This window comes from Manis javanica, chromosome 16, assembly GCF_040802235.1.
Source record: "Manis javanica isolate MJ-LG chromosome 16, MJ_LKY, whole genome shotgun sequence".
In the NCBI taxonomy this organism is placed as follows: Eukaryota; Metazoa; Chordata; class Mammalia; order Pholidota; family Manidae; genus Manis; species Manis javanica.
Genome location: NC_133171.1, coordinates 34,187,253 through 34,215,240, shown reverse-complemented (window position 1 = coordinate 34,215,240; position 27,988 = coordinate 34,187,253). Strand labels below are relative to the sequence as shown.

The following is a 27,988-nucleotide window of genomic DNA, read 5'->3' as shown; positions in this document are numbered from 1 at the left end:
TTGTAGTTGAAATGCATTTATTTTTTGATTACTAGAATTCATCTTTCATGAAATTTTTATTTAGTAGTATATTTTAAGCTCATAACTGCAACCCAATAGCAATACATACAAGTAGTTTTCCATTCAAATTTACAAAAGCATTGTTTAGTACTACCAAAAATATAGTTCACTTTTCCATTTAATCCAAAGTTTTAATTTTTTTTTCAAAGACCATTTACCAACATCCCACTATAGATATTTCCAGAGAGAGAAGGAAAGAAGCACTGCCTGACAGAGGTTTTTACAGTCAAATCATCCAGTTACCTGGGAGTTTGGTGATTAGATATTTCAGAGTCCTTTTTTCTGCTAGCAAATAAATTCACTTGTATGAAAGGCTTATATGTTTTAGGGTAAAAATCTGAATAGTGACAATAGTACACATGATATTCGTAACTAATAGTTAAAACTGAATGAATCTACCTGTTCATTGGATGAATGCAGTGTGGGTGGGACTCACTTTCACCCCAGCAGGCCATTTGTTATCAGAGAACAGAAGCCCTAATGGTATAGTGAGAGTGGCACTTCAGCAAGTTACCAGTAACTACTTGAAAGGTTTTGAAGAGGATGCCAACAATTAACATTTTATATTAAAGTAGTTTAAGTTGGGACACTAGGTGCTAAAGCCAATTCCCCGCCCTAAGATCTTCAGAGAAGATCCCTAAAAGCCAGAGGCACCATGGAGTACATGTGAAGGAGAGAGGTGTTTCTCAGCACTGCCTTGCAAACTTCTGAAACAATCCTCTAACTTCGTTCCACAATAAGCAACGGTCTTCATCCTCTTTTTGGTAGTAGTAGTTTTACTTTATTTTGAAAAAGTATATGGTGCTCTCAACTTTGGACAGATAAAAAGGAAAGCATTTAGCCTGGTTTTACTTAACTCTATTGCCTATGTGGGCTGGTCTGCATACTATTTAACTAGGCAGATGGACTGAAAGGAACAGAAACCTGAGGAACTCTGGGAAACGGCAGCCGTCCTGCAGCTCTGGCTGTCTGCTCATGACTGGCCATAATGTGGAAAAGTGCCTTACAGCACAGACACACAACAGCCTGGAATCTTATACTGTTTTTCTTTAGCATCCATGCATGATCATTAGAAATTAATAATAAACTTATTTTAAAGCTAAGGGTTGCAAGGGAAGAAAAACTGTCAATTTTGAAGATTTTAGGATTAGTTGAGAAAGTATTTAACATACCACTTATGACTGATTTCCAGGTCTACTTAATTATTTAAAATGACTAATTATGGTTAGGATTAAAATACAGGAGTGCAAATTAAAAATTCACATGTGTAACAAAGATCACGTAAAAGAAAAAAGGACAAAAATACATAAAATCATATCACAAATATCTGGAACTGCAACCATCAGCAGAGATTACATTTTTTATATAGTGAAGTAACAAACTTTAACCCACATCGAACTAATATGAAACAGAACTACAACATCATTACACAAAATGATTTTATTCTGCTACTAAAGACTATTCAGACAATTTGTTGCAAAATATATTTTGTGCAAAAATTAAAGAGCCTGTATTTCAAGAGTGTAGAGAAGATGAACGACTAGCAGGTATATTCTTAGGAACTGAGCTGTGTGCCCAGCAACTATCCCACTGCCAGCAATGGGAGTGGTGACAACTGGTGATATAAAAATAAACATTTTATATTACTTTGAAATAGATAATGCCCAATTATTTCAATATTATCAAAAGAAAACATTCAGCTCTTGACCACTTCACAAAACATGTCCCAGAAAATTCTGTTCTGCCCTCAATATTAATCTGGATGGGGGGATGAAAGTAGTACAAATAATGAAAAATGACTATGACACATACTTCAAGAAAAATTATTTTTACATATTTTGAAATCCTGTAAAAACCAGGTATATTCCAAGGGGTAAAAAAAAAAGTCATTGATGAATGGTATCACTTATTAACAGGGTTCATGCAATTATCTTAGTTGGAAAGCTACTATCCCAAGTCACAAAATTTATGCTCTGCTATGTGATTACATATTAAAATCATTTCTTAAAGCATTCTGTATTTGGTGCTGACAGAGCTCTTGAGGAAGTGCTATAAAAACCGAAGGTTATAGAAATTGTTAAGGGATAATCTTAATCTTAAAATACCATACAAAAATGTATAGACAAAAAGATGTTTTAGAGTTGCAGGGCATTACAAAATCAATAATGTGGATTAAGACAAAAGATTATCTCTTGTGCATTTAAAAAAATTGTTAGCATGATCCAAAAAGTTCAAAACTGCATTTTCATTCAGCAGCAAAAGGTACTAAATGCACCACTGCACTTCCCAGGACTGAAGGAATAGCTGCACATGTGCTGTGAACCTCAAGGAGTGGCCAACGTAGGCTTAACATGCTTATGGGTGGACAGATGAAAAAGATAAGCAACTGTCTCACCTGGGAGATGCTCTAGCATTGAAACAACTATAGTCTTCTTTTATCTACCCTGTCCAGGAAGGAAAACTGCTTTTAAGAGATACTATAAACAATATAAATTCTGATAGTAAAGCACTGTAAAAATTAGATATGAGATTTTTGGCACAAAGCACTTCTTAAATCTGAGCTCCTTGTGCAAAATACATGTCTGGGATTTCTTATTTGAAAACAAAAACTTTTAACATAACACAATGTGTAAATGGTTTTATGAATGAAGGAATTAGAGTCCATGTTTCCTTAAATACTGCATATACCTTTACATCAGTACCAGATAGCTGCATGCGTACCTCCACACTGCATTATACAGATATTGCACAAGTAACACTGCCAAAATACACGCTAGTGTAGTCTGGCGAAATTTAACATTTACCTTTCAATATTATTTTTTTGTAATAATTGGATTCAATGCTACTTTCCAGAAAAGCTATGTGACCAATTTCAGAAAAAGAAGGCTTGCTATTTTTCCTCGATCCATAATATCAAAATCTGTACCAATATATTTAGGCATTTCATTTATGTTTCCAGCATTTAAAATTCAGCAAAACCTGTTTTTGACATTTTTTTAGCATTCTTTCAAAAACAGGAGAAACTTCGTCTAAAAAAATTAAAATGAGTCCACAGGGCAGTCATTTTTCCACCAAGGATCTCACTCCATTTTGAAAAGCACTGCAGAACAGTATTTAAGTCTGTCAACTTTCAGTCATTAGGTACAAAATCTGCTAAAAAACTTGTAACATACCACAGCAGCTGGATGTATTTCTTACTGAACTGCACAATATAATTCAATTATTTTTCCCCCTAAAATATTTTAGGGTATGCTACAGCTGCTAAAAGGATTTCTGTTTTTCTTGGTCCTCTGTTTGTTGGGTCTAAGATTGATGACATCTCCACCATTAAGAGTATTTGAATTCTGACCCGATGTGTGACTTCCACCAGATGTATTAAAGACGCCTATATGAATGGAGGGAAAACACAGAGATTGACATCGAAGTACTTAAGGGTTACCTACTGCAGGCTGTGCATCCAGCTTCTTGGTAAATCAGTAATATTTGTGAGAATTTACTATGTTAGGTTTTTGTTTTCATTTATTTTTAATAGCCAATACACATGGTTTGAAGTTCAAAGGGTACAGAAGGAGTCACAGTGAAGTGTCCCTTCTACCCTAACCATCCCCACCTGCCCCAATCACCAGATCCCCCCCTTGAGGCATGCATGTTTTATCAGTTCTCTTACATATTCTTCTAGAGATACTTTATGCATATCTAGGCAAAAAATGCTTATGTATTATTTTCCTCCCTGTGCTACCCAAATGGTGAAATACTCTACATGTTCTGTGATCTATTTCTGAAATTTGGAATCAGTAAATATTATTTTATTACTTCAGTTATTAACTTCACATCACGTAACTTCCTGAAGAACATCTACAACAATACTTGTGAGACTTAATAAAAACACTGCATATGCAAAAGCTGGTAGGAATGTAGGACTGCTACCTAGGCTGAAACAGCAACAAGAAAATGGTCTACAGATAATTGAAGTGATGAGAGAAGAGGGATGAACTAAAAACCTTTTTACTACTACAGTTTCCATTTTGAACTGTGCTAGTATTAAAATGTAATCTCCAATTTATGAACTATTTATCATCCATGATATACAAAACTCTGGGCCAGAGACACTATCAGCGATACAAAGACAACCAAGACCAGTTCCTGCCCACAAGTTTACAAGCTTTAAGTGACACACGGCAGCACACAAATGAGTAATGCAATAGGATGTATGTCAAGTGTCATAAAAGAGACACAAGATCCCACATATGGTTCAAAGGACCAAGTACATCTAATTCATAAGAAAGGACAACCTACATGCAATACCTGGCAGTGCCCTGGACTTAGAGCTGTTTGTTTAGAAGAAAAGCATGGAGGCCATGGCTTCAGCCAGGTACGTAGCTGAGAGAGCTTTCTAGAATAGTCCTTGAGGAATGAAGAGTTCTTTGACAGAAGGTGGGAAAGGGAGGACACTCCTGATGGAAGAACCAAAGTAGATCTGGAGAAGTTATGACAGCACTGGGTATGCTTAGGGAAGAGCAAGACCACTGGTGGAGCCTGTAACCAGGGCACATAAAGGAGAGTGGGGCCTGAGACACATGAAGGATGCACAGACTTTCTTTAGATGCTGTGATCAAGAGTCTGCATTTAATGTGTTCCCCAATGAGCATCTATCAAAGGGCTTTAATCAGTGGATTGGAAGAAGACAAGGGTGGGGCCCAGGAGACCAGACCAGAGCTTATTACAACTACCCTATCTCGTCTCTTAAAGTGTCTGATGTATCTTATGGTAAGAACATATGCGATAAAAATGGCAAAAGAAGAAAGTAAGTCAAAACATGTCAAGAAATGTGTGTGTTTATGTGTATGTAGCAAGTGGGGATGGACTACAGATACCAAGTCCTTAAAAGACAACATAGAAGCTTTAGAAACAGAGCATTCGGTTCTCGTCTTCTTAAAAGTCAAAGTAAAAATCAAGACTCAGCTCACCAATTATTGCTTAAGAGAAAACAACCCATTAGTTCAGGGAATGTTAACTTTGCTTGGCATTTAGCATAAAAAAAATCAGTGATAGGTAATCAATCAGTAAGATGGTACGAAGATATGGAGATGGTACAAGTATAGGCAGAAGAACAAGTGTTAAAAGTTCCCTTATGTAAAGGACAGACCTTTATAAACAGTCCTTATCTCTGCTGTCTTAATATATCATGGATTTAGGAAATGAAATAGTTAAAAAATCTTAATATATCTTAATGGGAGAACTAATACCCCTAAGTTTAATAATCACTGATGTAACACCTTCTAATCATATTTATTAAAGAAATGAGTATACTGTATTAGAAAATAGTAAATGTGATAATAATGAATGGAAAATAAATTTACCAGGAAAATGTGGGGCTAAAATTTCCTGGGAACTTACCAATTTTGTTACTACTTGAATGCATTAATTCTGGATCCTCAGCTATTTGTTTGAGTTTTTGAAGATACTTTTCAGCCAAATATTTAAAAACTAGAATAAAAACAAAAACCTTACCAGATCAGTATAATTTATGAATATAGAATCTTTTATTTCATATCACTATATTTGTACCTGCTAATAAATATATTTGGAATTAGAAGTATACAATCTAGTTAAAGACATTCAACTTAAAAATTACTTAAGCAATACCTAAATACAGTGGTAATATTAATAAATAGATAGTGGCCTTTTATTAACAAAGACATAAAATAATACTTGTAGGCAGTGGTTCTTTAGCTTTAAGACCTTGATTAGTGGTAATACTCAGCAACACTAAACTGACTTAGTCTTGAAGAGATGTCCTATCCAGAAGACACCTGAAACAGAACTGGGTTGCAATCTAATAATATAAGTAGCAATTCTGGAATGAGGAAAATAACAATCATTCTCTAATCCTACTTTCTTAAACTGGGAAATCCTATGAAATAAATTGAGACCATTCTAACTACCTACTGGAATATACAATACTGTGGAGTTCTAAAACAATTCAGTTATTTTAAAAGGTATGCATGAAAAACACATCTGTGCATACACAATCACACACACAGTTACATGTTTAAAGACAAAACAAAACAAACCCCACCAGTTTTGCTATAGAGGGTAACAAGTATTCAAAGACATTAGTAAGAATTCTAACTCAAAGAAGCATTATGCCTTTAAATTTTCTTAAAGTGACAAAATTCTGTTCTCAATGCAAATGTGATTTGTAAACAACAAACAGAAAAAGCCAAAGGAGGATAAAACAAACGTTCTATTAATTTTTTTTAAAGGCAGTTTACCTTCATTCACATTTAGATCTTCTTTCACTGATGTTCTGTAGAATCTTAGCTTTAACTTTTTTGCCAGTGCCTCAGCTTCCTCACTGTGTATCAATTAAAAGAGAAAAAAAGCTTTTATATGAAGATAATCTCTGATAGCTTGTTTTTAAAAAAATCACTTTTATTACATGTACTGAAAACAGCGTGGCAGAGGGGCTGGGTAAGGCAGAGGAGTTCAAGGTTCGCAGTTTTCAGTTTGCTGTACTCTGGGAGGATGTACAAGTTATCCTGTCACTGTAGCCATTTCCCTGTAACTGTATGCAGAGGTTTCTGTAAAGTCCAGATTTAATACAGCTAAATATTACTTTTGTTTATATGATACTTTAATTTTCCTTCTTCTGTTTTTAAAAACAATTGAATTTACAATCTGAAAAATCCTACTGCATTACTTATTTTACTCTTACTGCTATGAAACTACTTTGCTGCCAAAATGAGCTATATTAATGACTATGTCTACAAGAGTGGACTCCTGATTTTAGTTTTATTCAGACGGAGTAAATATGCTCCAAAATGGTCCCCAGTGATTCCATACCCAGACGCCCACTTCTGGCCTTCATACCCTTGTGCAGTTACTTCCCATACTGTAATCAGGATTGGTCTGTGTGACCAATAATGTACAGAAGTGGTGGCATGTGACTTCTGAGACTTGGTCACAGGAGACATTGTGGCTTCTGCCTTGCTCGTTCTTGGTGAGGCTGCCAGAGAAGCCAGCTGCCACACTGTGAGAACCCACAGGCAGCCCACGGGAGAAGTCCACACAGCAAGAAGCTAAGGTTTGCCCACAGCTGAGGGGTGCGCCGCACGGCAAGTACCGCTTCCATCCCCAGTCAAGCCTTTACGTGACTACAGCCTAGATGACCTCTTGAGGGCAACCTCATGAAAAACTAGGGACCAGAAGCCCCAGCAAAGCCACTCTCAGATTCCTGACCCATGGAAACTGTGAAATAAATGTTTTAAGCTACTGAGTTTTGGGTTAACTTGTTATCTAGCAACCGGTAACTGACATAAGAACATATAAAAAAGTAGAAAACCAAACAGACTTTCAAATCTAGCAAAACAGTAATACAGCAAATACAGACAAATTATCTGGATGCTAAACTATTTATAAATTTGTAAAACTAATTACAAATAACAGTTCTGAATATACAGAATATATAAAACTGAACTAGTTTATTTAAACATCAATACAGGATAGCTACTTACTTCGGATATTAAAACATCCTAGGATGTTTTTCTTACAGTCTTAACTACAGCTAGATTTGACTTAACATGAAGAATTGTGGTACAAGACTTAAGACTGGAATTCTAAAATGACCTACAAAATTTATTCGTATAGTTTTTCTTTACTTAAGATTCAGTGTGAACTTTTTTTGACCCAATCACACAGAATACCTCACAGAAACTTCAAAGCATCCTGTAGAAAAACTTTACTACATTTTGTAAGTCTATACAAAAATTAAAATAGGTTTTAACATTATAGAACTACCACCACCCCCTCAAAGTAGCCATCTTACTTCTTTATACAAGAATCATCCAAGAGATCAATCTTATTTTGTACAAGTACAGTTGGTATGTCTCCAACTTCAGCTACTACTTTCTCTCTCCAACTGGAAATTGCTTCAAAAGATTCCCTGTCTGTGGTAGAAAATACAAGCACACAAGCCTGGGCTCCTGTAAGGGCACAAAATAAAAATGTTATTTACCTTAATGAAACAACCCTATGCAGGGTAAGGGCAACTTCTGTCTATTCAGAACAATTTTTGTGTAAATATATGTTGAACTCATCTTTGTTGTACTCTGCTTATTTTTTAACAAACATTTCTACTACAAAGAACTGGTTTTTACACATTCTTTGTGGAACACCACAAAATACGGATATATTTCATTGCATTACAGAGAGAATGGTAAACTAAGCATGAATAGGCTTTTGCCAAGATCTTTTAATATTTGTCATTTGCTTCTTAATTTCTTTTAGCACAGATTTAAGAAAATTCTATGAGAAAATAATCAGTTTGCTCATTGTTTACTTTTTAAAAAGATCTATTTTATTTTATTTTAGTAGGAGAATACCAGTGATGCTGAGGAACCTAATTTAAGAATCAGTGCCAAGAGTAAAAAACATGTAAGTGGAAAAAAGTTTTATTTTTAAAAAAGTTGTTTACTCTGTTTGCATAATTCCCATATTATACTCATAGACAATACTTACCAAGTATCACATTAGGTTGATAAGAACTAAGTTGGAAAATAAGCAGCAACCTTCTGGAAGTAGCTTTTTTTTTTTCTTAACAAATGATTAGCTGTTGAATCAGGGAGTATGGTGAAAAGCAGGTGTGTAGGTAACAAGAGGAAACCATCCTGGGGTCAGAAGGATGCCCTGGAATCCAGGCATGGGTCCTTCCAGATCCCTCAGGTACAGGAGTTTGCTGCTAAGCCTCAAGACATACATACCTGGCTGCCTAGGACACTCTTGAGGCCAAAGAAGGTCTGTAGAGCACCCGCAGGAATACAGAAAGTAAAAGCACTAATGAGAGAGAAAACCAGCAATCCACTATGAATGCTATTTGTTAGTTTTAAACCCAAAGCTTTATATTCAGTCAACTGTCTTTTAAGTATGAGGGCCCTAAGGGCATTTCCAGGTATACAGGTCTTGGACACCTTAAAAAAATTAAAAAGGCTCTTAGAGGAAGTATATATTAAAATAAAACATCAACAAAAAACAAGCAGATGGTGCCAGAGATTAAAGCAGCAAGAATGATTAAGAAAAGCACAATGTTATTAAAAAAAAAAAAAAAGGATCAAAGGTAAAAAGAAAAAGCATGCCCATGACAACCCCAAAATTCCTGTGGGGACGGAGTGGGGAGGGACCAAAGGAATGTGGGGGTGTCTGCAGGGGAGGAATAAGTAATATTGATAAGTAAGTAATCAAGGGTGTTTAATAAACATCAATACGTGTCGCTGACACTGAGGCTGCGCACAGGTCCCCTCAGCCCCGGGGTCAGGGCGGCTGGGAGGACAGGTGCCCGCCACACGGATCCTACCTCGGGCATCCGCCGCAGGCAGCTCTCTTGCTTTTCTGCCTCGGGGCTTCTTCTGACGCTCAGAAAGACCTTTTCGGGGAGTGCGTCCCGGAAGAGGAACTGATGCCTCTGGAGGAAGCTTCAACTTAGGGGGGGATCAAAATGCCTCAGCTGCACGTTGGTGGAACCATCCTGCGCTGTGTCTGTGTGGTACCTCAAAAGGACTGATCCCCAACTGCTTACAGTAATAATTAGCTCATTAACGTACCCTTTATGGGTTTTTCGCCATTCTTTCCCTAGTTTCTCACTTCTACTTCCTGGGATCACCTCCCAAATAAATCACCCCTACCAAGCTGTGCCAAGAACTGCTTTGTGTGTGCACGGTGGGGGAGGATCGAACTAAGATAGTCTCTTAAGTTAAAGGCAATCGCCGTAAAAGACGAATGTGTGACTGTTAAACCAAGGGAGAACAGTAGATTTATCCAATGTAGAGGAGGAAAAAATACCAAAAAGCAAAAGAACTACAGAAAATATAAACCTGAACTAAGATGACAGAAATAAGCCAAAACAAAGCAATTACAATCTCCCCAAAGAATGGTCCACAAATCCCTACAGTAGTCTGGTTCACTTGATATTAAGCCTCCAGATTGGATGCTTGCAACCCCTTATCTTATCTAATCTAATATATTACAAAGTGAAAAACAAAAACCAGACAACCTGGATTACTTCTGCAGTTATAATAGTTCTGACAAATGTTGGACTACCTGTTTTAATTTCCCCTAATTAAGTATCATCCATTCATACAGATAAAATACTGTCAAATCGTGATGCATTCCTTTATGCTTTAAGAAAACTCTAAAAAGCAAAAAAAAAAAAAAGCAAAAAACCTTTTCTACTATATTTTGAACTTAAAAGAGGACCCTTTTTACAAAATTTTGGCATAAGTACCAATAAAATACAGGACAAATACCAGATTCCAAAATATATGTGGAGATAATTATATGCAGAATTTACAAAGGAAACTGCTCTAAATCCATTACACAACCCTAGAACTCCCTAAGCACTTCAAGAATTGTTATTAAGAATTGAGAAAAGGAAAGAAAGAAGACTTGTAAAGGGTTTCTTTAGAGAAAGTGCTGTCCATTCAACCTTCCTCTTTGAAGACGACGGGGTGGGATGCGGGAGGGTACTGGCATTACCTCTGTCTCCACCTGGAAGAAACGGACTTCAGTGAGACCGCTTAGGGAGCTTGACATGTGTTCCCAGTAACTGGGGACCTCTGGACTGATGGTGCCTTGATTCAAGCCTGAGAAAGATGCAGTGACTGGGAGAGAGTGAAATGGCAAGGCCACGAGAGGAGGAGAGCTGCATTAGGCAGCGTGCTCCCACCGAGGGGAACACAAGGAAAGCCCGCGCATTTCCTAGAGGTGAACCACGTCTGAGAGACGAGTCAGCATGGGGTCATTTTAAATCATGTGATGGGGCACTGGAGCTTAGCATGAAGGAAGGTGGAGGGGAAATGCTGACTCCCACAAAGGGGCAAAGCAACTGCCAGAATCAAGTACACAAGTTTCCAGGAGAAACATACCGGAACAGGAACTCCGGAGGAATTCAGGACAATCAGCTGGATAAAGAATCATCTTTAAACATCTGGCGTGCAGAGAACCCCCTAGTCGGATGGCAGCAGCACCTGCCATGGTGCTCTGGTCTCCCAACTCCCTCTCCTCCTAGGCCTGACCCAGGAGAAGGCAGAAATGCCTCTGGCAGCTAGGGAAGAGAGAAGGCGGCGGGGGGGGGCCACCGGCACTTCCTTCCTAGACCACAGCCTGGCCTGCTGAGACCCCAGAGAGCACAGGGGATTTAGTGCTAAATCACATTTGTTGGTTAATACACAGGACTGGCTACTCCAATTACCAAATGGACACTATGTTTACGACTGGAAATAACTATGAGTCAGTTGAGAAAAACTGCTGTCTGTGAGTGACCAGAAAGGACATGATTTGAAGGGAATTTTCATTTGAGGATCAAGGAAAGGACTTCCCCTCCTACTACCTAATAAAATACAAAAGGACTGTGAGAGATAAAAAGTTTTATTTGGTAACTCCATGAACTGTGCCTGTGCAACATACCAACTACCATAAATATTCTTAATTCAGAAATAACCCTATACTGTTATCCTGTCCTCCTTTTCCTTTGACCTCCAGTTCTGTGTTGGAGCCAGTCATCCTGAGGAAAGTTAGTAATTTTGATTTTGGTTGTGTCATTTGGACCTATCTTACACCCTTGATTTTAAACGCAGCTAGTGTTTTCTATCGCTGTATTTTCAAAAGACTTATTTTCCTACCACTCAATCCTCCTTCAGTACTACCTACCCTAAGAATCACATCACTGGAAAATTACTTCCTCATCATGGGTAACAGTAAATCACCCACGACTGAATAGCTTCTAATAGTTAACCCCATTTACCCACACATCAGGAATAGAGATGTGAACAAATTTTTGCTGTCGATTATAATATCACCAACAGCAAATATTTATTCTTAATTAATAAGATCATTCAAAAAGTTACTGTATCTGAATTCAATTCAGAAGATATCCCAACACATGTGTGGAGAGTAATTCTGTCCTCCAACCACTGAAATACCCTACAAATGGTGTCTAGACTTGTTCTGAGTGTGACTGAGGACCAACAGCATCAGTGTCACCCGGGAGACTGCAGAAATGCAGACTCCACCCTTGGAGCTACTGCTTATAGTCTGCATTTTAACAAGCTCCCCAGGGGGATTCAGGTGCACATTACAGTTTAGGACACACTACTCTAGAGAACCAGTGTAAAATTTGATCACAGGGCTTTATATGTTATTACAGATTTCACTCTGGATTTAAAATATTTGTCCCTTGTTCTTTTTGACACTCTGTATAATCTGAAACACACAAGTTATTCAATGAATCAATCTGTCACAGAATCCATGCCCACATAATTTCAGAACAAATCTGTGTCTTGCATAGTCTAATTTTGTTCTACAATTCTTGCATTTATAATTTTAATTTATAAGTAGTTTCTTGTCTAAAGCTATTTCATTTCCAACAATTTATATTCATTTGTCTGTGAAAGTACTTTTTTTTTTTAAAAAAAAATAAAGGTTGCTTCCTTCTTTATATGTGAATAATCTCCGATAATAGGTCTCAAATCTGTAACCTCATTTCCATATACTGTTAGCTAGTATCTGGGGACATTTGGGGTCTCAAAAGGCTTCCTAATGATTTGTGCTCTATTCTAACCTATTTACAAGAAGGTCATGTTTCAGCATGTCTCTCTGTATGATTAAGCCAGCATTCCAAGAACATAATAATGCCTTTGAGCAATGGATTTTTTATATAAGAGGTCTTTTAAATGAATTGTAATAAAATTTTTCTTTTTAAAATATTTTATTCATCTTAAGTAACACATTTTTGGACATAAATCAGTAAGTTACAATTTTAAAAGGCAGAGAGTTTCTGTTTCTACTAAGTGCATATCTTACTGAACTCATTCTTCCTAGCCCTACCTTCTCTTCCTAGTCTTTACCTCTATTTAATTACATCATCATCTGACTCTATGCTAATTGCACATATTACCTGGTTGCCTACCTGGTGTCCAGTTCCCCTCCCTTCCTGAGAACACCTCTCCTCGATGGCACAGCAGCTTTATGGTTTACGCAGGCTAAACCTACCCACTGCTCTGAGGTGAGGCCCTAAGCACGCCAAGCCTATTAGGATGATCACATTCCTCCGACTACTTATTGTAATCTGGTCAAGGGCGGCCTAATCAGATAAAAGCTCAGGACTTTTGATCCTTGTGGGAAGTAACCCTCTCTCCCCAGCAAAGTGAACAAAGCATGTGGCCTCCATTGCTGATGGTAACAATCTTATAACCAAGAGGGAAATCAGCATGAGGAGGAACCCCAAGCAGGGAGGTGGGGGCAAACCAAGAGAATCATTGAGGTCACAGTCAGGACAATGCCCAATCAAAAGCTATGTCACTTCCACTTTTCTATTAAACAAGTCAAAACCAGTTTAAATCAGTTTTAAATTGCTCTTCTGCTGTCAGCAGCCAAAAGCCTTCTGATGGAACCCCAAAGGAAAGTATAAAAGACTGTTCAACATGCCATTTATGTATAATTGCCCCTGTTTATTCCATAATTCAAATTGGGATGTAATGGATATTTCTTACAACTTAGAAAACAATACTGAAACTTAAGACTTGTCTCAGTATCCCACCCTTTTTGTCATTTTAACGTGGTTGGCTAAACCAAGTTACATTTTAAGCAAAGCTTTTAACAGACACTTATTTATACCCTTAAGATTATTTTAAGTTAAAATGTTAAATATAGGGAAATTGAAGCTGTTTAAAACCTTTTAGTCCAAATGAAACAAAATAGAAAGAAATGTCTTAATTACTCACAGTAATTAAGATGCTAATACTAATAATTATGGGCTCTCTTTTTAGTTTCTGGCAAAGAATGTTTTTTGTAGACATATTAAAGAGAAACAGTATGATCTGTGGACACCTAAAAAGTACTAAACAAGAAGTACACAACAACCTAGATGAACCAATTTTTAAAAATTAAAAGATAATAATGTTGAACACATTCTCATGCCAAAAACTGGGGAAAGCATTAATACTGCCAAGTACAGTGGAAATTAAAATATTTTAGCTACCTCGCTGCTTTTTTTAAAAATCAGGGGCCCAAATGGTCTACTGAACTGCACTATTCCAACATTTTCTCTTTATTTAGGTACAAATCAAATAATTGTTGACATTTGACCAGTTTTGCTTATTAAAGTTAAACTTTATTTTGGGATAACTGTAGACTCACAGTTTTATCTTTTTACATTAGAGCTACATAATGGTAAATAGAATTCTCAAAAAAACTATACTGGTTAAAAAGTAATACTTCCATATCAAATTGTCAAAAGCTTAAAAAGAAACAGCCCAATCTATTTTTTTTCCTCAAAGAAAAAAAGAACACATATTTCATGATGAGAATTAGAGAAAAAAGCTAGGTAGGTAAAAAGAAAATAATGAAAATGTAATCCTACCACTTTTTAGTGTTTCTACCTAGGTTTTTTGTCTTATTTTTTTCTTTGAATGTTGGGATAGGGTTATAGGGGGTTGTGGTGGTAATAAGCCCACTTAAAAAAATACAAATAACCTTCAGTGAAGAATAAACTGTATGTTAAGGACCTGTCAATCAACAGCACCAATGCTCAGGAGATGCATAGTCTGATAAAAATATCATCTAATCTAAGAAGAGCTCTGGGTAGTAAGAACATAGTTCCCACCTCACATACATCATGATACAGGTGCTCAAGATCCAAGCTGGCATCCACAGGAAAGGGATAATCAAAGCTACTGTGTAGATGAGAGGCCTTTAAGGAGGGGGAGCAGTGAGTAATGGCGGCATCATCAGGATGGCACCCAAAAGGTGTGCCTCTCGTATTTTCTCAAGGAACCAATGTTTTCTTAGAGCAGGCTGTCGAAGTCAAGTTCCCTTAGTACCAATTTAGAAAGAAAACTTCTTTGGCTGCTTATATGTTAGTGTAACTATGTTTTCATTAGACCTCAGTTATCATTATTATAATAAATCCCACATTTTCAAAAAGTAGAAAAAGCAAGATATACATACAGTCAAAAGCATCAATGGGCTATACTGCTATGTGTAATAGATGAAGCTTTCAGTTCTTCTCTTATTACAAACACCCTTGGCAGTGAGCTAGAGAAACAGTGAAAGTGCTTTTGAAAATTCCAAAAGGACAAAATTTTATAGGACAATGTTAATGGAAACTTTACGTTCCATTTAGAAATCTAAGTTTTCCTTGAGAAGTCTAACTCCACATTGTAGAGTCTTAAAACCTACAGCTATAGTTCTTCCCTTTCACATACACGTCCTACAGCAGTTGAAAGGCTCTACCCATTCAAGTTCATGTGTCATGACAAAATGTCATCTTATTGCAGGGGCTCTATTTCTTCATAGGTTAGTGTTCTATGCCTTGGGGTCAGAAGTAGGCATTTAACAGTTTCTGACTGATTAGGTCTAGGAATGCCTATATGAGTTACATAATTTAAGGCAGAGACAAACTGTCCATAGTACAAAGTATTATTTGCCACTCAACAAGGTCTTTAGAATAATAATGACCTGGGCTTTTAAAAAATATTTTGAAATGAAGTATTCTTAAAGAGAAACCCTTCTATGGAAAACAAAAAAAAAGCAAAGTTCTTTGTGTAGCCAAAAGAACATACCCAAACAAAAACCCCCGCAATTTACCTCGATAGTAGGCCTTTGTTATTGCATCAAATTCCTCTTGACCTGCCGTATCCCATAACATTAGTCTGACATCTTCATCATTAACTCTGAAACGAGATGAATTTATTTCATATGTATTTAGTAATAAAGCTTTGTATATACTTTTATTCTTCAGACTTGGAGGTATTAAAACTACATTGCTGGTTTCATTCTGAAAAACAGTACTTTTAAATATTGATACCACTACTAACACTGAAAATGAAGGGTGAAAGACATTCCCTCAAAACCGTAACTTAACACATGATTTGGATTTACCTATCATATTTCTTCCCTCTGAGACTAGCAGTGTTGGGAAAGGAGAACTCCCCAGGTCAGTGCTTGCTCTCTTCTAGCCACACCCTTCTAATGGGTTCCGGTGTGCAAGTAATAGAACAAGAATAAGAAAGGAAAGGAAGTAGCTACCTGCTCGGTAGCCCTTTATAACTTATACTTACTAAATTACTTACTTATTTTGTCACACAGTCCATTGTCTTTTTCGTGGTAGTTGTGTTCTGTAAAGTCACTGCAAAGGCTGATTAGCAAATACAGAGCCATTGCTCCTAGGGGAATACAGGGTCAGGTTCCTGTGTGTGAGCCCCTGGTTACATTTTCATCAACTAATCAATACATAACTTTGCTTTATTGTGTGGTTCTGTTTAAAGATACCTTATTTAATACATATAAATTCAGTAGCACTTACCTCGAGGCTGAGAGCACTCATGCCTGACTGACGCTTATCTAACACATATTCTCTCTGTAAACCATGTCAGTCTTCCTGCACTTAGGAACACTAGACAGCACTTCAACACTGTGCTTTGGGGCTGTATTAAATAGCAAAATCACCAACAGAAAGCACAAGAGACATGAAAAGGACACTTGTTCATGGTATGAGAGATGAAAGATGAAGGAAGAGCGCCCCCTTGTTTGACCTAAGTGGGGAATATGCACACAGATAGCAAAGTTTTTTGCTGCTCTGTGCTTGTCCACCAGTAAAGCACTGGGAGTATTGACTCTGGGGTTACAAATACATTTTAGCAAGTAGGTGAATTTGCAAATAAATAATTACAAGTAATGAGGATCAACTGTATCCTTAAAATATTAGTATGCCTCAGATAACAAATAAGAAAAATAAACATCATGAAGACTTAAAATGGATCCTCTTAAAATAACAGAAAGGAAGCAAATACAGAAATATTTTAAAAAGGGTAATAGAATACAGATTAGAAATTCAAGTCTTTAAAATAACACCATCATCCTGGATGCTAATTATCTGGGCTGGTTAAGTCAGATTTGTTTAATGTTACTTATTTCTATAATACATTTCAGTTGGTCTCCTATAATTTAAAATATCATTAAGAATTTTCAGAACTAATGACCACAAAATGTTACTTTGATGTGTTTTAGAATCTACTTGGATTCCCTGAAGTAAGATGTCCTTTTCATTGGAGTATTTAATCCTCCCAAATATTCCTTCTCATATTTCCTTAAAGTAAAAACAAGTTATTAATCATCTAACTTCTATATTCTTGCCCAGTTTTAAAAAGAGAAGAGACATTCTAAACAAAAGGATCCCATTACATATGTGATAAAAAATATCATGACAGGTAATTTTCCTTCCAAACAAAATATATGGGCATACTTGTTTTATTGTGTTTCACAGATGTTGCTTTTTTTTTCTTTCTATAAACTGGAGGTTTGTGGCTACCCTGTGTTGAGCAAGTCTATCAGTGCCATTTTTCTAATATTTGCTCACTTTGTGTCTCTGTGTTACATCTTGGTAATTTTCAGAATATTTCAAACTTTTTCATTATTACTATATTTGTTATGGTGATCTGTGACCAGCAATCATTGATGTTACAACTATTTTAATTTTTGGGGGGGTGCCATCAACTGCACCGTATAATAAGGCAAACTTGATGTTGTGTGTGTTCTGAGTGAGCTCCACTGACCAGCTGTTCCCAAGTCTCTCCCCCTTGCCTCAGGCCTCCCTATTCTCTGAGTCAAAACAATATTGAATTAGGCCAATCAATAACCCTACAAATGGCCTCTAAATATTCAAGTGCAAGGATGAGTTCTACATCTCTCACTTTAAATCAAAACCCACAAACAATCAAGCTTAGTGAGACCGGCACACCGAAAGCCAAGCTAGGCTGAAGCCAGGCCTCTTACAAATAGTTAGCTAGGCTGTGAAAGCAAAGGAGAAGTTCTTGAAGGAAATGACAGTGCTCCTCCACGGGGCACATGAACGGTAAGCAAGCAGTACGGACGAGGTTTTGTGGTCTGGATAGAAGATCAAACCAGCCATAACATTCCCTTCAGCCAAAGCTGACTCAAGAGCGAGGCCCTACCACTCTTCAATCCTCTGAAGGGACATGGAGAAGCTACAGAAGAAAAGTTTGAAGCTAGTAGAGGTGGGTTCATGAAGTTGAAGGAAAGACACTGTTTCCATAAAATAAATATACAAGATGAAGCAGCAAGTGCTGATGGAGAAGCTACAGCAAGTGATCCAGAAAACCTAGCTAAGGTAACGAATGAAGGTGGCCACACTTCAACAGATACTCTGTGCAGACAAAACAGCCTTCCATTGGAAGATGTCATTTAGGACTTTCAAAGCTAGAGAGGAGAAGTCAATGCCTGGCTTCAAAGCTTCAAGAGACAGGCTGATTCTCTTATTAATTAATGAAGCTGGTGACTTTAAGTTGAAGCCCATGCTCATTTACTATTCCAAAACTGCGGGCCCTTAAGAATTACGCTAAATCTACTCTGCCTGTGCTCTAAAATGGAACAACAAAGCTTGGATGACAACACATCTGTTTATACATGGTTTACTGAGTATGTTAAGGTCACTGTTCAGAAAAAAAGATTCCTTTCAATACGTTACTGCTCACTGACAAGGCACCTGGTCACCTAAGAGCTCTGATGGAGATGGACAATGAGATTCATGTTGTTTTCATGCCTGCTAACACAACATACATTCTGTAGCTCATGGATCAAGGAATAATTTTGACTCTCAAGTGTAATTATTAAAGAAATACATTGTGTAAGGCTACAGCTGCCAAAGACAGTGATTCCTCTGATGGATCTAGGCAAAGTAAACTAAAAACTTTCTGGAAAGGATACACTATTCTAAATGCCATTAAGAACATTCGTGAGTCATGGAAAGAAGTCAAAGTATCAACAAAAACAGGAATTTGGAAGGAGTTGATTCCAACCCTCATGGATGACTTTAAGGGGTTGAAGACTTCAGTGGAAGAAGTTAAACTGCAGATAGGGTGGAAACAGCAAGAGAACTAGAATCTAGAATTAGTAGTAGAGCTTGAAGATGTGACAGAATTGCTACAGTCTCATAAGACTTCCACAGATGAGGAACTGCTTCTTATGGATGAGCAAAGAAAGTAGTTTGCTGAGATGGAGTCTGTTCCTGGTGAAGATGCTATGAAGATTCTTGAAATGACAACAAAGGATTTAGAATATTACATCAACTTAGTTGATAAGCAGTAGCAGGGTTTGAAAGGCTTGACTCCAAGTATGAAAGAAGTTCTGTGGGTAAAATACTATTAAACAGCATTGCATGATACAGAGAAATTGTTCATGAAGAGCCGACTGATGTGGCAAACTTCACTGCTGTCTTATTTTAAGAAACTGACACAGCCATCCCACCCTTCAGCAACCATTACCTTGATCAGTCAGCAGCCATCAACAGTGAGGCAAGACACCTCTACCAGCAAAAAGATTATGATTCCCTGAAAGCTCAGATGACAGCATTTTTTAGCAATACAGTATTTTTTAGTTAAGGTATGTACATTGTTTTTTTTAGACACAATGCTATTCCACACTTAAGAGACTACAGTATAGTGTAAGCATAACTTATAAATGCACTTGCAAACCAAACAATTCACCTGACTTGCTTAATTGCAGTATCCACTTAACTGCATATCTCCAAGGTATGCCTGTAGTGGACGGAAATCCTGAGTCAAGCATCAGTTTCTGTGGAAGAAATGCCCAAGATGCCATCAATATGAAACAGATATAAGATAGAAAAAGGCAGGGGGTGGGGTGGATGCAAAGGAGAGGAAAAAAGAAAGAAAATGAGAGAGGAAGGGAAAAGAAATGAAAGGGGGGAAAAAGACAGGATAAATATACATACAGGAATGAATAACAGAAAACCCCCAACTGTTCTCATAAGCCACTGCCTTGGACTCATAAGCCTAACCTTGGACTCTACTATAATTAGTTACTTTTATTCTGATGAAAGTCTGGATACAGTTCATATATGAAAACAGAGGGGAAAAATGGCCAAGTACATACTGGATTTGTCGCTCCAAAAAATCAACTCCGATGGTTTTCTTGTAGTCTTTTGTAAAAATGCCTTTGCAGTATCGCTGAATCATACTTGATTTTCCAACTGCTCCGTTCCCTACAACCACCATCTTGATGGCCACTTCTATATCTTCCTCCAACATTTTTGGAGTTGAAAAGGTTTCTGTACCAAATTTAATTCCAGGTGATCAGATCTTCCCTCTTAAATCTGTGGTTTAAAATGAAATTATTTTTTTCATGACACAAAAACTGTACAAAACGAATTAAGTTATAATTGTTTTATCAAGAAATAATTACATTGCATTACAAGAATTTGTTTCCCCCTTCACACCCTGTTTAGATAATGACATTCTTTAACAGGAGGAATAAGGTCATTCATTTCTGAATCCTTGCCAATAGCACAACGTAATGCCATCCAGGTATCAGTCAATACCTAGGTGTTGTGGTTCTGCGTTTCATGGACACTAAGACTATGGGTGTTAGAGTTGAGGTCTGAAGTTGCCATTTACTAGTTTCTCAGTGAAGTTAATGCTTGAACTCTTTAGGCTTCAGTTTCCTGAGGATATTTATTAACTCATCGGATTGTTAATAAACGATACATATAAAGCACTCAGCATAGTGAAAGTTAAGCACTCAAAGAATGGTAGTTTTATAAAACATAAATCCTCCACAGTCACCACCAAATGGGCAACAAATACAAAATCTATGGAAACTGCTTTTCAACCTCACAGGCAATAATTAATGTCCTTAGAAAAGCACCCCAAAGAAAAGACTTACATAGTAACATAAAACTGTGTGACAACGTTGGGCTCTTAGTTACAGTGCTCTAGTGTTCTGGTTACAATGAATCCTTTAAAAATAATCTTATGCCACGCATTCTTTGATGTCAGACTAGTTACAGTTTCTCATATAATAAAAGTAATGGAATGTGTACTGCTTGCATTTTAGATGGAAAAGAACAGAACGTAAATTTCTCTAATTTCTTCTTAAAATTACTAGTTAAGTTCCTTCCTACCTAGCTATTATAGTCCAACTACTTTAACTGAAAAATTTTTCTGTACAATCACCACATAAAACAAGTCTCAAATGTGAAGAACATTCTTTTCTTTTCCCCTCAAGAAGTCTCAGTAATTGTCCCTAGTGCTTCACAAACTTGCATGATCCAGGAATCACCTAGGAGCACTTGCTGAAGCCTAAGATCCAGGTCTCCATCTCAGTGATTAAAAAAACCAAACCAAAACAAAACAAAAACTTAAAAAATAATCAAACAAAAGAAAGAACATGGTTGGAGAAAAAAAAAAGAGTAAATAAAGTAAGACTTCTCTTGAGTGTTCTCAATTATGTTTTCAAAGTCGAAACAAAAATTATGACACCGTCCCGTGTGGTTACATATGTAGAGAAAATATTTAAGACAATTATAAATGGGAGAGAATAAAGGAAATATAAAGGGAGGTAAGGTTTCTATGCTTCTCTTCAACTGGTGAGGTGTCTGTTGACAGCAACAGACTGTGATAAATTAGATAGAGCAAGCACTAAAATAGTTATGTAGAGAGATACTCAAAAACACTACAGATAAAACAAAATGAAATTCTAAAAACACAATAAAACTATATTAGAATTTAATTGACATTTATATTGCTGTCCATACAACAGCAGAATATACTTTTTTTCAAGCACTCACTGGACACAGAACATATTCTAGTTCATAAAACAAACCTCAACAAAATTAAAATAATGGGACCACAATGGAATCAAACTAGAAATCAGTACAGAAAGATAACAGGAAAATCTCCAAATATTTGGGGAATTCTAAGCAATCCACAGACTTCTAAGCAATCCACAGGCCAAAGAAGCAGCTTAAGAGAACTTTAATAAAAATAATTGAATGAAAATGAAAATACAGCATTCCAAATTTGAGGGACACAGCTAATGTAGTGCTGATGGAAAATATACAGCACTAAATGCTTACCTTAGAGAGTAAGTCACAAATTGATAATATAAGCTCTCATCTCAATAAACTAAAGATGAGCAAAATAAACCCAAAGCAAGCAAAAGGATGTAAATAGTAAAGATAACAGAAAACAATGAAATTGAAAACTGAAAAATAGAAAATTAATGAGACAACAAGCTGTTTTTTGAAAGTTCAATAAAATTAACTAACAGAAAAAAGAGAGAAGACACACATTACCAGTATCGGCAACAAAATAGGGGAAATCACTATGCACTCTGTGGACTCAAAGGATAACATAACAAATGACTCTACATACATAAATTTGACAGCTTAGCTGAAATGAACTAATTTCTTGAAAAACATTAACCACCACAACTCACCCAATATGAAATACATAATTTGAACAGCCCTATAAGAATTAAGGAAATTTAATTCATAACTTAAAAAACTCAAAAAGAAATCTCCACATTCAACTGATTTCACTGAATAATCCTACCCAATTTTTCAAGAACAAGGCTGTACAGTCTTTTCCAGAATATATAAGAGGAACAAACAATCCCCATTATTTAGATACCAACACCACATAAAAACAGTACAAAAAAAAATTAGGACAAATATCTCCTCATGAATATGGACACAAAAATCCTCAACAAGATATTTGTAAACTGAATCCAGTAATATATAAAAAGAATAACCAGAAGCAAGTGGGCTTTATTCTGGGAATGCAAGGCTGGTTCGATACTCAAAATCAATCAATGTAATCCACTATATTAACAGAGTAAAAAAGGAAAACCACATCACCATATCAATTGATTAAGAGGAAATATGTGACAAAATTTAACATCCATTTGTGAGAAGAAACTAAGCAAACTAGAAACAGAACAGGACTTATTCAGAAACCTTTCAGCTAACATTTTTAATTCTGAAAGACTACTTGTTTTCCCCCATAGATTGAGAACGAGGGTAAGGATGTCCACTCTCATTCGTCCTATTCAATATACATTAAGTCCTAGCCAGGGCAAAAGGCAATGAAAATAAATAAAACATCCATTCACAAATGATATAACTGTCTATATAGAAAACTGTAAGGAATCAAACAAAAATCCTGTAACTAATAAGTTTAGCAAGGACACAATACGAGAGCAACACACAATACTCAAATGTATTTCTATATCTTAATAATGTACAGTTTGAAATGAAACATGAGTTCCCCAAAAAAGTATAAATCCAAGAGTTTTAAGTGACATTTAAGAGTTCCCCAAAAAAGTATGAATCCAATAAAACATGTACAGGATCTGTATGCTGAAAACTATAAAACACTAATGGAACACAGAAGTAAAAAAGTGTAAAGATACCCCGTTCACAGATTGACTCAGAAAGTAAAAATAACATTTCTCCCCAAATTAATCTATGGTTTAATGCAATTCCAGAGAACTAGCAGGATTTTTTGTAGTTAGAAACAAGCTGATTTTATACTTTATATAGAAAAACAAAGGAACCAGAATACCTAAAACATTGGAAAGGAATAAAACTGGAGGAAATCATACTGCCCAATTTTAAGACACTATAAAGCTACATTAATCAAAAAGATATGATACTAGCAAAGAGAAAGATAGATAAAAATCAATGGAACAGGATAGCATGAGGTTTTGGCAGGTGATGAAAACTGCTGTACATCCTAATTGTTCTGATGGTGACATGAATCTAAAACTCAAACTCTACACCCCTCCAAAAGTCAATTTTACTGAGTGATAAATTTAAAAATAATACAATTTGAAAGAAAAAAAAATGGAATTAGATTTTAACATAGGCAATCTGCCTCTTGTGATTATCAGCCACTTCTACTCTATAGACTTAAAGCACTTATTCTCAAAACAAGTTCCTGAAAAATACGCATAATTCTGAGTACAAGAGCCTGACAGTAATCCTGTACATACTTTCCTCTAAATTGAATTTTAAAGATTTTTCCAATCAATGCAGGGTAGTAAATTGGAAAAGGAAAGGATGAGTTAACTGACCGAAAGGCTGGGATTTCATCAAAGCCCGTACTTAAGTACAGGTATGATTGTATTTATAAAATACTGAAAAAATTCTTGGGTTCAGTGAAATTTCCTTGCTGTAAGATGTCAGGAGTTATATAAAACCTAGAGAAGTAAATGACCCTTTCCAGGCTCTGCTGCCGCCTGACAGTGGAGTTCCTGCCCCCACACACCCTGGGGTTCTCCTGCCTGGGACCTGCCGTGGCTCCGAAGGCTCCGCGGTTGTCCGAGTAAAGTAACTCCGCGGCTGCCAATGTCAATGAAACTGCAGTTGGCTCATTCATAGTCCAGGAGCCTCGCGGCGAGAAACCAGGGGAGGGTGGGGCCGCGGACGGGCAGGGGGCCCCCGCAGGCAGAAGGGGGCTCTGAAAGGCGGCGGAGTTTGGGACCTTCTTCCCCATTAAACCGAGCGCGGGCTGTGCCAGCCCCTGGCCGCGGTCTCCCGGCTTCGGAGCCGCCCCGACCCCGGGGGCTGGGGGAGGCCAAGGAGCCGTCGGTAGCCAGGCGGAAGGCGCGGCGCCTCGCCCCCTCCCACCGCGCTCCTTCCCGCCCTGGGGCCAGTCCAGGGACCCCCTCCACTACTACAGGGGCCCCTCCGGGGGCCGGGCGGGGCAGCCCACCTCCTCCAGCTGCAGCCTGGGCGCCGTGCTCCGAGGCGGAGAGGTGCCCGGCGGCCCGGCCGGGGCTGGGAGCCGGGCCTGGAGGTCCCTGCGCCCCGGTCCCCGGGGCCAGGAGCAGCGCAGGACCGCGGGCAGAGGCGGGTCTATCCGCAGCGGAGCCGGGAGCCCCCGGGTGGCGGAGCGTAGGGCCGCCGCCCCGGGAGCAAGCCGCTACTCACCGTCTCCAGCCGGCCGCGGACCCACCGCCAGGCGCCGCCGGCTCCTCCCGGCCGCGGCGCAATCGCCACCGCCGCCGTCTCCGCGACCTCCTGGCGGGGCCGCCCGCCTGGATCGCAGCCTTTTTCTCTCTTTTAAGAATGACTACGATTTTTTAAGTGAACTTTATTGGCAGCCAAGTTTCAGAACAAGCATCTCAGCAATCGCTCAGGCGAGGACAGCAGGGCGCGGAAACCTCTACTCATCTCACCCGCGGGCCCGCCGCGCTGCAGAGCATGCGCCGCGCTGGGTCTGCGCATGCTCCGCGCCGCCCGGCGCCCTCCCGCCGCCTCCGGGTCCCGGCTGGTTGCTGGGGGGCGGCCGCTCTGAGATGCCGGCGCCCCCCAGGGACCCGGGTGTGCGGCGGCGGGACTAGCTGCCTGCAGGAGCTCCCAGGGCGTGGACTACAGCGCAAAGACACTGGCCGAGGAAGCCTGCGTAAGTTACACAGCGCTCAGACTTCCAGAATACTCCCAGGATTCGGCCCGCCCTGGACGCACACTTCATTCTCTTGACCAGATGACCTAGTGGCGGCGGAGTGAGCAAAACTCGAGCAAAGTCGAAAACTCACTGGCAGTCTGCAGTTTGTAACTGGACAAGGTAGAAGCCCGACATGGTTACTAATTGGGAGAACCAAACCAAAAACTAAAGGAGTCCCCCCAAAAGCAATCTAAACTTTGCCTCAGTTGTTTTTATATTTCAAACTAGAATAGAATAGGAGAGGAAAAAAAAGGAAAATACCAAATGTTGGCGAGGATGTGGAGTAACAGAATCCTACCCTGTTGCTGGAATGTAAATTCTAACAATTTTAAAAAACAGTTTGGAGTATCTACGAAAGGAGCGTACCCTAATCCAGCAGTTCCACGTGTGTTTATGCAGCCAAGAGAAATGGATGCTTATGGTGCATCGACAAGCAGGTTCGGAATGTTCACTGCTGCTTCTGATTTGAGAGCCCGTAAATGGAGATAACTCAAAAGACACCAGCAGAATAAAGTAATGAATTCGCACAGTGTTCATATGATGGAACACTAGGCAGCAATGAGAATAATAATCTGCTCCCACAAGCAACAAATAGATGAACTGCAGAAAGGTAAAGTTGAGCATTAAAAAAATCAGACACAAAAGTACATACTGAATAAGTCCATTGCTCTAAAGCACAAAAACAGGAAAAGTAATCTGCTAAAAGTTAAAATACTGTGTACCTTTGCAGGCAGGGGGTAGACTGATTAGGAGAGGGGCTTCCGAGGTCCTGGTAAGGCTGTCTCTGCTGATCTTGGCCCTAGTAACGCATGTGTGTCCATTTGTGAAAATTCACCAAACTGTACTCTTACGCACTTTTTTTCTGAATGTTAATTATACTTCACTTGCAGTAATTAATTTTATTGAGGTACATAGAATAAAATGCACAAATCTTAGTGTACTGCCTGGTGAATTTTGGCATGTGTATACACTCATGTAACCATCACCGAGATCAATATATTAAAACACTCTCTTATTTTTCCCCCTTTACCTCTTTCACCTGTCCTCCCTCCCGCCATCTCTATGGCAACTACAAGTATGTTCTCTGTGCCTAGGAGTCTATTTCTATTTTATTCTTTTGTTTTTCAGATTCCACATATATGTGAAATCATACGGTATTTTGTCTTTCTCTGACTTATTTTACTTAGCATGATACCCTCTAGGTCTATCCATGTTACGAATAGAACATTTCATTTTCTTAAAGACTAAGTGATGTTCCATTATGTATATGTACATCTTCTTTATTCATTTACTGATGGACATTTAAGTTGCTTCCATATTTTGGCCATTTGACAATAATGCTGTGATAAACATAGGAGTGCGTATATCTTTTCCATACTGGTTTGTTTCCCTCAGGTAAGTTCTCAGTAGTGGAGTTGCTGGTTTGAGTCTTATTTCTATTTTTAAGTTTTTGAGAAACCTCCATACTACTTCCCATAGAGGCTGCACCAATTTGCAATCCCACCAGCAGTGTACAAGGGTTATGTTTTCTTCAGATCCTCGCCAACACTTGGTATTTCTTGTCTTGTCGATATTAGCCACTCTGACTAGGGTGAGCTGATACCTCATTGTGGTTTTGATTTGCATTTCCCTGATGATTTGTGATACTGACCATCTTTTCATGTGCCTGTTGGCCATTTGTATGTCTTCTTTAGAATAATGTCTATTGCATATGCAATAATTTTTAAAATTTAAAGCTTATAAATTGTTTTACATACAATTGTGATATTGTTTAGTAAATGCAAACGATTATTTGCAAGAAACTGAATGTCAAGTACCCAACAGATTTATCGGGAGTTTGATTGATAATGTCTCTTAAACTTGAGTAATGTACTGACCCCTTTAAAAGAAAAGAAAGAAAAAACCTGATTAAGAAATGGCAAACTGCTTCAATAGACATTTCTCCAAAGAAGATATTCAAATGGCTAATTAGTACATGAAAAGAGACAGTATCATTAATAAATACAGATCAAAACCACAATGAGATACTACTTCACACCCATTAGGATGGCTATTGTAAAATAAACAAAAACCAGAAAATAAACAAGTGTTGGCACTGATGTTGAGAAATTGTGCACTGCTGATAGGAATGTAAAGTGGCACAGCCACTCTGTAGAACACTATGGCAGTTCCTCAAAAAATTAAAAATGGAATTATCATATGATCCAGCAATTCCATTTCTGAGTATGTACTCAAAAGAATTGAAAGCAAGGACTCAAACAAATATTTGTACAGCCATGATGATTGCAACATTATTCACAATAGCCAAAAGGTGGAAGCAACCCAAGTGTCCATCAACAGATGAATTGATAAACAAAATGTCATATATACATAGAATGGAATATTATTCAGTCTTAAAGAGGAAGGAAATCCTGACACATGCTACACCATGGATGAACCTTGAAGATATTATATTGAGTGAAATAAGCCTTTCACAGTAGGACAAATAATGTATGATTCCACTTATACAAGGTACCAAAAGTAGTCAAGTTCACAGAGATAAAAATGGTGATTACCAGAAAGTGGAGATGGGGAGTTAGTATTTACTGGGTGCAGTTTCAGTTTTG

At 38.0% G+C, this 27,988-nt stretch overlaps 2 protein-coding genes across 6 annotated transcripts in view; one reads left to right on the top strand and one right to left on the bottom strand.

Moving 5' to 3' along the window:
• On the bottom strand, window positions 1–25,120 carry RAB23 (RAB23, member RAS oncogene family). 2 transcript variants are annotated; one of them, XM_036998374.2, is made up of 7 exons: window positions 24,866–25,118; window positions 20,026–20,245; window positions 15,700–15,785; window positions 7,889–8,045; window positions 6,336–6,418; window positions 5,458–5,547; window positions 1–3,445 (listed from the first exon to the last, which is right to left on the bottom strand). In XM_036998374.2, exons 2-7 carry the CDS (start codon window positions 20,178–20,180, stop codon window positions 3,303–3,305), a joined length of 714 nt encoding a protein of 237 aa, XP_036854269.1. In that variant the 5' UTR covers window positions 20,181–20,245; window positions 24,866–25,118; the 3' UTR covers window positions 1–3,302. The 2 variants fall into 2 exon arrangements, with proteins under 2 accessions (XP_036854269.1, XP_036854270.1); XM_036998375.2 differs by lacking the exon at window positions 5,458–5,547 and having other exon boundaries at window positions 24,866–25,120.
• BAG2 (BAG cochaperone 2) overlaps window positions 1–27,988 on the top strand; it is an 83,208-nt gene that overhangs the window by 15,580 nt on the left and 39,640 nt on the right. The window contains exons 5-6 of one of the 4 annotated variants that reach the window (XR_012126386.1): window positions 8,437–8,496; window positions 11,287–11,478. The gene's annotated coding sequence lies outside the window, so the exon portion shown is untranslated. Of the gene's footprint in view, window positions 1–8,433; window positions 8,515–11,286; window positions 11,479–27,988 lie in introns of those variants that run through there. The other 3 variants (XR_012126385.1, XR_012126383.1, XM_073225075.1) reach the window with 3 other exon arrangements.